The 11,139-nt window shown below is 38.3% G+C and overlaps 2 protein-coding genes across 2 annotated transcripts; both read left to right on the forward strand.

Moving 5' to 3' along the window:
* The first annotated feature begins 6,709 nt into the window (after positions 1 to 6,709).
* LOC107488107 (uncharacterized) lies at positions 6,710 to 7,494 on the forward strand. Its single transcript, XM_016108803.1, has 2 exons — positions 6,710 to 6,939; positions 7,032 to 7,494. The coding sequence occupies exons 1-2, from the start codon at positions 6,710 to 6,712 to the stop codon at positions 7,492 to 7,494; spliced, it is 693 nt and encodes a 230-aa protein (XP_015964289.1).
* A 40-nt stretch (positions 7,495 to 7,534) lies between these two features.
* Positions 7,535 to 7,912, forward strand: LOC127747582 (secreted RxLR effector protein 78-like). Its single transcript, XM_052261633.1, has one exon. The coding sequence runs from the start codon at positions 7,535 to 7,537 to the stop codon at positions 7,910 to 7,912; it is 378 nt and encodes a 125-aa protein (XP_052117593.1).
* The last annotated feature ends 3,227 nt before the right edge of the window (positions 7,913 to 11,139 follow it).

Consider the following 11,139-nt stretch of genomic DNA (forward strand, 5'->3'; position numbering starts at 1 on the left):
GATGTAGCTATATGGTTGAAAAGGATTTGAATCCTCTAAATTTTGAATTTGTATTTTAGAGGGTAAAGTATGATCTTCTATCCTTAAATGGTTTCTCTCTTATATTTATTCTTGGTCCCACCTATGAAATAAATTGTGAGAGATTACACTTTACTTTCTAAAGTGAAATTCAAAATTTAGAAAATCCAAATTCGTTGAAAAGAACGGCAAATTCAACAAACTGTCCAGATCAAGCTGTGGAGGTGGTAATGGAGGGACGGCGGGATGAGGTTGAAGACGAGGCTAGATTGGTAAATTCAGAAATAATTTTGAATGAGTAGAGTTATGAAGATGAAGATGAAAATTGAGTGTTTTGAGTTATGACAATTTTTTACCGAAATCCAACTTCTCCCAACCCAACTTACAAGAGAATGAAGATGAAAATTGAGTGTTTTGGATTATGTTTATTTTGTTTTAGAGATAATAGTTATAATTATGTTTTGGATTATGTTTATTAGATATTTATAATTATAAAGACTTTAATATCTGTGAATATAAAAATTATAATTTGTTTATACTTTTAGAATTATAATAGTTAAAAGTAAAAAATAAAAGAGATTTTTTTATGCCTTTATATATTGTGGCAAACTATATGTGACTAGACCCTAATTCCTTAGACCTTCCTAGTCTCCTCTAAAATTCATTAACTGCCAATTCTTTAGTCAATTAATTCCAATTAGAAGGTGATGATCAAATTCCAGTTTATATGTCACAAGAATCCTAATTATCCAAAAATAAGGAGATTATATGTCACGTATTCCGTTAAATACAAACAATTAGAAATTCAGGATAATATGTTTTCAAGCTGTTGTTCAAGTAAAGAGTTTTTTCAAGTTATACAAGAACTCAGTTAGAACATGAGTCATACTTCCGTTCCACCCAAATTCATAAAATAAAGAACGAAAATAATTATTGAAATATAAATCAAAACATGAATTAAATTAGAAAGATCAAATGAATCAATCCATACAAATAGACAGATCTCCTAACCTTAATAATGGATGATTAGTTACTCATGATTCAGAGAAGAAAATAAGGATTCTGGTAAAATGTACAGAGTTCCAATCTGATGGCCTCCAAAATTAACTAATGGAATCCCTTTTTATAACTAATCCTAATAAATTTAAAATCTAATTATCTAAAATTAAAAATAATATCTTTTCCTATTTTAAAATCAAATTTGAATTTAAATCAGAATTAACTAACTACTCCGCGTCTTGTAACGTGGGGACCACTTGGCTTCACTGGATCCGCGCCTAACTTGTGTGCTAAAATGGCGTTTTCTGCGTTTTCTACACGTGGCGCATGTCACGTGTACGCGTCGATGGTCTTTTTCGCAAGTCACGCGGACGCGTCGGTCACGCGCACGCGTCGCTAAGCAAATCTTCAAATCATGCGTATGCGTCAATCACGCGCACGCGTCGCCATGGAAAGCTCCAAATCACGCGTACGCGTCAGTCACGCGTACGCGTCGCTCCTCGCTGCCATCTCCTATTGTTCTTGTGCTGCAGAAACTCCATCAAATCCAGCCGAATGCTACCTAAAATAAACAAAATTGCAAAAGACTCAAAGTAGCATCCATATTGGCTAAAAGATAATTAATTCTTTATTAAACTCAACAAATTAGATGTAAATTCACTAGGAAAAGATAGGAAAGATACTCACGCATCACAACACCAAACTTGAATTGTTGCTTGTCCTCAAGCAACCAAAACTAATATAAGCTTAGGATGTGAATTTGCATGAGAATGAGAATTCGATTAAGCTCATATCTCTTCTTATAGTGGGGTTTACAGCTGCAATCCTGAATAGTTTTGGCATCTCACTCTCCTTTGAATCAGAAGAATGTTATTGTCATCTGGAATTAGAATCCGGATAATATTATGAATTCTCTAATCTTTTATAATTCAATTTAATCCTTGAACATATCATTTTTTCTTTGGTGCTTTGCACCTTGAGCCTAGCCGTGACTTTAAATATTTTGTCTCAAAATTTACTTGACACAGAAACACCACAAGCACTTAACTGGGAAACTCTCTTTAAGTTCTAAATATTTTTATTTTTATTTTTTTATTTTTTTATTTTTTTATTTTTTTCCCAGACAGTGGTGCTCAAAGCCTTTGGCGTACTCTGCAATTGATCTCGACTCTAAATGTTTTGTCTCAAGGATTACTTGACACAAGAACACCACAAGCATGTGACTAGGGAAACAACTCTTTGAGCTTTTAATCATCTCTGACCTCCCTAGTCATTGATGCTCAGAGCCTTGGACCTTGCTTTTATTTTTCTTTTGCTGTTTCTTTTGCTTCAAGGATTAAACTTTCATTAATTTCAGAGAAATCATAATAATTCTCTAAATTTCTGTTCCTTGTACATCAACATTCTTTGATTCAAATTTAAATATGCATTGTTCATGTCATGCATTCAGAATCCCAGAAAATACCACCACATTTAAGTAAATAAGACTACTTTTAAAATTAACTCAATTTCTCATGCAATACATCACTTCTGTATTTTTTATTTGAATTCAAGCTCACTGGGTAATACATGAGACATCTTTTCATAATTAAAGCATTTAAGGAAAAACTAAACTAGACCTAGGATCCTTACTAATGAAGGATCATGCAACAGACAAAGCAAAATAGTAGAAAACCGGAACATAACATAGAAAAAGAGGGGAGGAATAAAAAATATGAAAGGAACTCAACCACCTTAGTTATCCTAGCGGTCGCTTTATTCTTCAGGTTGTGCTCTTCCGTGAAGATGATTCGCCTCCCATTTGGTGCCATAGGAATAAACAGAAAAACCCTTAAGCGGAGCGTCAACACCAAACTTAAAGGTTTGCTTGTCCTCAAGCAAAAAAAAGAACTAAAAATAGAAAGAGACAAATATTATGATGAAAGAAAAAGAAAAGGATAAAAGAACAAGAGAGAATTAGGATTGGGAGAGGGGGAAAGAAAAAATAAAAACTGGGTGGCGAACTATAGTGGAGTTGTGCGGCGCAGGCAACGACGCGTAAGCGTTAGGCACGCATCCGCGTACCCCAGGGTTTTACGCGATCCGCACGAAGGCAGCCGCACGCACGCACAACTCTCTGTTCGCGTGGCTTAGGTACCAATATTTTCATACGACGCGTGCGCGTCATGCACGTGCACGCGTGGATAAACATTTGTGCAAATAACGCGCACGCGTCAGGGACGCATACGCGTGGTTAATTTTGTGCGTCTTGCACACTTCCAGCCCCAAACCAGCATAAGTCTCTACCCAAACACATAATTACGTCGAATTTCAAGGTCACACGTACACGTCACTGACGCACACGCGTGGAAGGCGAAAAGTGCAAACGACGCGCACGCGTGGGTTACGCGTACGCGTGATGTGGCTTGTGCTTCTAGCATGCTTCCAGCGCTACTCCCACTCAACTCTCTGTCAAATTTTATTTTTTTCACGCACATGCATATGATGCGTACGCATCAGCGACGCTTGTGCGTCGTGTGCTCCTCTTCTTTTTTTTTATTTTTTATTATCGGGTTCTTGTTCTAAAATAGTTGCGTGATCAGAAAATTAGTAAGAACTCAATAAAAATCGATTAGGTAAGAAAACTACTACTACGAAAAACAACTAAGAATGAAAAGGAACGATCATACCACGGTGGGTTGTCTCCCACCAAGCACTTTTACTTAAAGTCCCTAAGTTGGACATGTGGTGAGTTCCTTGTCATGGTAGCTTGTGCTTGTACTGATCCAGGAATCTCTACCAATGTTTGTAATTCCAATGGCTATCGGGATCCCAAACTAGGCGCCTAACACCTTCGAGCAAGTTGAAGCAAGTTACAAGACCCAAAGGGTGTTGATTGTGGGAATGAATTCCAGGATCCCAAACTTTGCCTTTACACCCGTCTTCTTGTCGTTCACCATTGTTTCCACCGGGTGGCAAGCAATCTGAATTCTCACAGAAACATCCAAACAACCGTCTAGACCCATTCAATTGAGTTCTACACCAATTCTTGCACTTCAATTTGGAGCATGCAACCATATTGAACCTTGCTTGACAACTCTTACCACTAACCATCTTTCTTTTACTCTTAATGCCACAAAGAGCTCTAAGTTGACCATCCGTCTTCGGTAGCCCATATTCAAGTGGGAAAGTAAGGATTAAGGATAGGAATTTTACCCACTTAAATGTTGTATTGGATGGTGATGGCTTTGGAAGAGGTCTTGCAAGCTCCACTCCCTTGTGTTCTTCTTTGAATTCTTCTACCTCTTTGCAAGCTTCCTCAATTTCAACCTCTTCCTCTTGGTAGCTTTCTTCTAATTTAATCTCTTCTTCATTGCTTACCAAGGGCATGGGAGGTTGTGCATCTTCCTCTTCTTCCATATGTGAGGGTGGAAAGTTCTCTAATTCACTGGAGTATAAACTCCTTTGATTGGTTTTCTCACTTTCTTTCATAGGATCTTTCATTGTATCTCTTGGGAAGGAATTTTCTTGTTCCTCTTCCTGGTTCTTGATCATCGTCTGCACATATTTCTCTACATTTTTGACACTTGTCTTTATATCATGTAGGCATTCTTTCATGAGAAGCTCAAGATCTTATGGTATTTGAGATGAATAAGGAGATGGTGGCTCTTGATATGCATAAGAAGGAGATGATGGTTCTTGATAAGTGTAAAAAGAGGATGGTTCTTGGTATGAATAGGGAGGAGGTGGTTCTTGATATGAATATGGAGGTGGTGGCTCTTGATAGTTGGAACATGGAGCATTGAAGTTTCTTTAGTTTTGACTTTGCCAACCAAAATTTGGATAGTTCCTCCATCCACAATAATATGAATCACTACTCGGGTGTGAGTAGTAACCCATGTGATCTCTCTCCATTATTTTTTCTTAGCACAAAACACCAAAAAGGATTAAACGCACCATGTGGTAAATAGGAAAGCAAAGAAGAAAGAACAGAATTTTAAGAATTAAAATAAAACTAACTAGGAAACACCAAACTTAATTTCAGAAATTAAGAAAAATATTGGTGCTATTTATTTATTTAATTTTTTTCTTTTTTTCGAATTTTTTTTAATAAAATTTAAATAAAATTAAAACTAAAATGCCTAATCTAAGCAATCAAACAACTGATAGTTGTTAATCACTATCAATCCTCGACAACGGCACCAAAAACTTGGTGCGGTGTTTTACACCCACAAACTAACCGGCAAGTGCACCGGGTCGTACCAAGTAATACCTTACGTGAGTAAGGGTCGATACCACGAGGATTGATGGATGAAGCAACGATGATTGATTGATTGGCTTAGTTAGGCAAGCAGAAAATAGTGTTTGGATGTTCAAAAAGCATTAAACAGTAACTCAGAATATCAAAAGAATAGACAAATAATTAAGTTGGGAATAAATTACGGAGAAATAGTTAAGGCTTCAGAGTTATCTATTTTCCAGATTGATTTTTCTTACTAACTATTTGAATCATGCAAGATTTAATTCATGGCAAACTATATGTGACTAGACCCTAATTCCTTAGACCTTCCTAGTCTTCTCTAAAATTCATTAACTGCCAATTCCTTGGTCAATTAATTCCAATTAGAAGGTGATGATCAAATTCCAGTTTATGTGTCACAAGAATCCTAATTATCCAAAAATAAGGGGATTATATGTCACATATCCCATTAAATACAAACAATTAAAAATTCAGGATAATATGTTTTCAAACTGTTGTTCAAGTAAAGAGCTTTTCCAAGTTATACAAGAACTCAATTAGAACATGGGTCATACTTCCGTTCCACCCAAATTCATAAAATAAAGAACGAAAACAATTATTGAAATATAAATAAAAATATGAATTAAATTAGAAAGATCAAATGAATCAATCCATATATAAATAGATAGAGCTCCTAACCTTAACAATGGAGGATTAATTACTCATGGTTCAGAGAAGAAAATAAGAATTTTGGTAAAATATATAGAGTTCCAATCTGATGGCCTCTAAAGTTAACTAATGGAATCCCTTTTTATAACTGATCCTAATAAATTTAAAATCTAATTATCTAAAATTAAAAATAATATCTTTTCCTATTTTAAAATCAAATTTAAATTTAAATCAGAATTAACTAACTACTCCGCGTCTTGTAACGTGGGGACCACTTGGCTTCACTGGATCCGCACCTAACTTGGGTGCTAAAATGGGGCCCAGAAATCACCCCCAGCTTTTTCTGCGTTTTCTGCACGTGGCGCATGTCACGCGTACGCGTCGATGGTCTTTTTCGCAAGTCACGCGAACGCGTCGGTCACGCACACGCGTCGCTGAGCAAATCTTCAAATCACGCGTACACGTCAGTCACGTGCACGTGTCGCCATGGAAAGCTCTAAATCACGCATACGCGCAGTCACGCGTACGCGTCGCTCCTCGCTGCCATCTCCTTTTGTTCTTGTGCTGTAGAAACTCCATCAAATCCAGCAGAATGCTACCTAAAATAAACAAAATTGCAAAAGACTCAAAGTAGCATCCATATTTGCTAAAAGATAATTAATTCTTTATTAAACTCAACAAATTAGATGCAAATTTACTAGGAAAAGATAGGAAAGATGCTCACGCATCAATAAGCCACTCAGACATGAACCGAGGCCGTTCAGAAGTCTTAACTCATGGTTTACGCATGAGGGTTTCCTGAGGATGGTAAGGGAGGAATGGAGAGGTTTACGAGACGTGCAATTCACGGATAAATTGAAGGCTTTGACAATTCCACTAGGGAGATGGCATAAAGCCAATTTTGGAGACATGGACAAGAAGACTCTAAAGTTTACGGAAGAGATTAAGAAGATTGATGACATGGTGGGTGAAGGAATTTATGATGGAACGTTGGAGGCAAGAAGGAGGGCGCTTGTAGCTTACTGTGAGAAACGGTATGTGAGAAAGGAACTACATTGGAAACAGATGTCGCGCCCAAGACATGTGAGGGACATTGATAAGAACACGAGGTACTTCCATAACCTAGCTTCGGTGAGAAGAACAACAGGATTGATGCATTGGTCATTAATGGAAGATTGATAAAGAATCAAGCTAGGATTAAGATTGCGATTAGGAATTTCTACAAGGACTTGTATCACCAAGAGAAGTCTTCAATGGTGGGGTTCAGAGACGGGCTGGTGGAAATGGTCAGTGAAGAGGATGCTTTGACTTTGGAGATGCAACCGACCACTGAGGAGGTTAGGGAAGCAATTTGGGATTGTGAATCTTCTAAGGCTCACGGAAGTGATGGGTACAACATGAACTTCATCAAGAAGTGTTGGGATGAAATTGGTCCTGAGTTCACAGCAACGGTGTTGGATTTTTTCCAGTCTTCTAGGCTACCAACGGATGCCAATCTCACCTGGGTGGCACTGGCACCAAAGTTTACGGGGGCAAAGAAAATCAAAGATCTCAGGCTAATTAGCATGGTAGGGAATGTGTGTGTATAAAGTCATCTCGAAGATGTTGGTTAGGAGAATGCGAGCGGTAATGCCAGGACTAGTAGGTGAGACACAAAGTGCTTTTGTAAAAGGACAAAAGATTCATGATGGGGCTCTTATTGCTTGCAAAACAGTAAAATGGATTAAAAGGACGAAGAAGGAAGCGGTGATAATAAAGTTAGATTTCCAGAAAGCTTATGATAGAGTCAAGTGGAGCTTTGTGGATCTTGCGATGCAGAAGATGGGATTTGGACGGAGATGGAGAGGGTGGGTCATGGAGTGTGTCAGTACATGTTCCATGTCGGCATTGATAAACGGCTCACCTTCTGAGCCATTCAAGATGGAAAGGGGTCTTCGGCAAGGTGATCCACTATCTCCATTTTTATTTGTACTTGTTGTGGATGTACTACAGAGGATGTTTGGGTAGGCGGTTAGAAACGGCCGCATATCTCCGTGATAAACCCCTATTTTATGATTCATCTTGTGCTTAAATTGAGTGTTTTTTTTATCAGATCTTCACCCATTTATTCATGTAAATTGCATGGTTTTACTATTCCTTCCTTGTTTTATGATATATGAGAAAACATGTTTCCTATGCTTTAAAAATATTAAATTTAATTATCCTTTGTTACCACTCGATGCCGTGATTTGTGTGTTAAGTACTTTCGGCTTTTTAGGGCATGAATGACTTAGAGGATGGAAAGGAAACATACAAAAATGGAAGGAAAAGCTTAAAATGGAGTTTTTGAAGAAACTGGAAGCAACGCAAACGCGTGGACGATGCGAACGTGTGCTTAGCGCAAAGAGCATTGACGCGAGCGCATGCATGACGCAAATGCATGACTCGCGCGAAACACAACTGACGCGGACGTGTGACTGACGCGACCACGTGGAAGAGCAAAACTCTAGACGACGCGACCGCATGACCCACGCGGACGCGTGAGATGCGTGATCTGCAGAAAATACAAAATGCGCTGAAGATGATTTTGGGCCGCATTTTCATCCAGATCCAAGCCCAGAGAATACAGATTAAAGGCTATAAATTGGGGAATCCATCAATTAATCTAGGTCATCAGAACATACATTCATACATAGTTTTAGGATTTAGATATAGTTTTTAGAGAGAGAGGTTCTCTCCTCTCTCTTAGGATTAGGATTAGGATTAGGATTTCATCTTCTTCAATCACAGGTTCAATATTCCTTTTATTTACTTTCTCAATTTAGTTTATGAACTCTTCATGTTTAGATTGATTTCCTAATTAATACAATTTGAGGTATTTCAGACTTATGATTGTTTTCTCTAATTTATGTTATTCATGCTTGGGCTCTATCCAAATTATTTTCATTTGAGTAGGTTTTATTCTCTTTTGGCTCTGGTTAAGTAATTGGTAACACTTAAGTTATCAAACTCAGCAGTGGTTGAAATTGGCAATTGCTAATTAATTTGGATCGCTCTAAAAGTTGACTGAAACTCGAGGATCAATTTAATTATTCCACTTGACTTTCCTTTATCTACTAAGGGATAATTAAGTGGGATTAAAATCCAATTCTCAGCACACCTGATAAGGATAACTAGGATAGAAATTCCAATTCTCATACCTTGCCAAGAGTTTTCTTGGTTTTTGATTTACTAATCCCAGCAGTTTATTTCTCTTGTTCAAAACCTTTTCAAAACCCAAAAACACTGTTTTCCATAACCAATAATAAAACACACCTCCCTGCAATTCCTTGAGAAGACGACCCGAGGTTTGAATACTTCGGTTATTTATTGGGTTTGCTTAAGTGACAACCAAAACTTTTGTAAGAGAGGAATTCTTGTCGATCTAGAAGCTATACTTACAACGGGAATTTATTTGTGAAAACTCTAGATCGCGTGAGAGTTTTGTTCTTCAAAATGGCGCCGTTGTCGGGGAATTGCAAACGTGTGCCTTATTATTGGTTATTGTAAATATTTTTCTTTTACTTGTTTATTTGTTTTTGTTTCCCCCTTCTTATTTCTAATAGCTACTATGAGTTCTCACCCCTCTCACTTTGAGTTTGGTTCTAATTTTGTTGAAAGGAATGGAAGCTATAACAGGAATATGCATCACGGTCTAAGCAATCAAAGATGGATGGAGCCAAGAGGATATGATCAACCCTTTAGGCAACAACACCTTCCAAGATATCATGGACAAGGACCATTCCACAATGCATACCAAGTTGATAGATATGGTGGACCCCCTAGTAGTTACCAACAAGCCCCACCCCGTGCTCATAGACCATCCTCTCAACATAGCTTCGAACCACCACACTCACAAGCTCCTTTTTACCATTCACCACCGTATGATCCTTATCCGCCCCAATTCCAATCCAATTACTCCCTAGAACCACCACTTCCCCATGTACCATGTCCATATCCATCACCTTAAGAATCACAGGCTCGCTTCGAAGAATCAGTAGATCAATTTCATGCAACCCTTCATCAACTGGAGCAAGAAATAAATCAATTATCTTCCAGACGTTTGAACACTCAAGGAATTCCCATGGTTTCATGTGGAGAATCTAATGAAGGACATAGTACGAAGGAGACATTAGAGACTCCAATGAACAGTAAGGAGCATGACCTTGTTCTAGAACAAGTGGAGGAAGCCCAAACTATCCAAGAAGAAGAAGTACTGGTTGAAGACTTAGGAGACGCTGAACCCCCATGGGATTCCAGAGTTGTGGAAAATTCCGTCAAGGACGTTACAATTGATGCTAAGGAGGATAGTGCACAACCCCCAAGGCAGCTACTTCATGAAGAACTGGACGGAACAACTCCAGACGCAAGTCTCCTTGAGAATGATAATCACGAGTCAAGTTCTCTTAGTAATGAACTTGCAACCGCAAGTGAATTCTTTGAGCTAGAAGAATCTTCCCCAAGTGAATACGAAGATGATGCAGAGCTAGACTTCTCTCAACCTCCCAATTATAACTCAAGTGATGGGAAAGATGTCAAAGACTTTAATCAAGACATGTTTGACATTGAAGAAGTTTGCAAAGAAGTGGAAGAATTTACAGAAGAACACAAGGGAGTAGAGCTTACAAAACTACTGGAAACACATATTCCAAGGCCATTACCACCCAATACAAACTTCAAGTGGGTAAAATTCTTAGCTTTTATCTTTACTTTTTCACTTGAATATGGTTTACTTGAAACAGATGGCCAGTTCAGAGCTCTTTGCGACTTTAAGAGTAAAAGGGAAAGGACTCGCACTCAGAGCTGGTATGCGAGATTCAATGAGGTTTCACACTTCAATTTAAGGTGCAAGGATTGGTGTCAAGCTCAACTGAAAGGATCTCGAAAGCTATTTGGTCACTGCAGTGAGAATTCAGATTGCTCACCACCCAGCTGGAAAAATGCAGATCAAGACAAACACGGGTGTAAAAGTAAGGTTTGGGATCCTAAAATCTATTCTGAAATTCAATACCCCGGGAGCATGGAACCCTATTTGAAACTGCTCCAAGGCTTTACGTGCCTTGTTTGGGACCCCGGAGGATGCTGGAATTCTAAACATTGGTGGAGATTCCTGGATGAATTCAAGCATAAGCCACCATAACAGGAAGCTCATCAAATGTCCAACTTAAGGACCTTAACTAAAAGTGCTAGGTGGGAGACAACCCACCGTGGTATGA

This window comes from Arachis duranensis, chromosome 5, assembly GCF_000817695.3.
Source record: "Arachis duranensis cultivar V14167 chromosome 5, aradu.V14167.gnm2.J7QH, whole genome shotgun sequence".
Taxonomy (NCBI): domain Eukaryota; kingdom Viridiplantae; phylum Streptophyta; class Magnoliopsida; order Fabales; family Fabaceae; genus Arachis; species Arachis duranensis.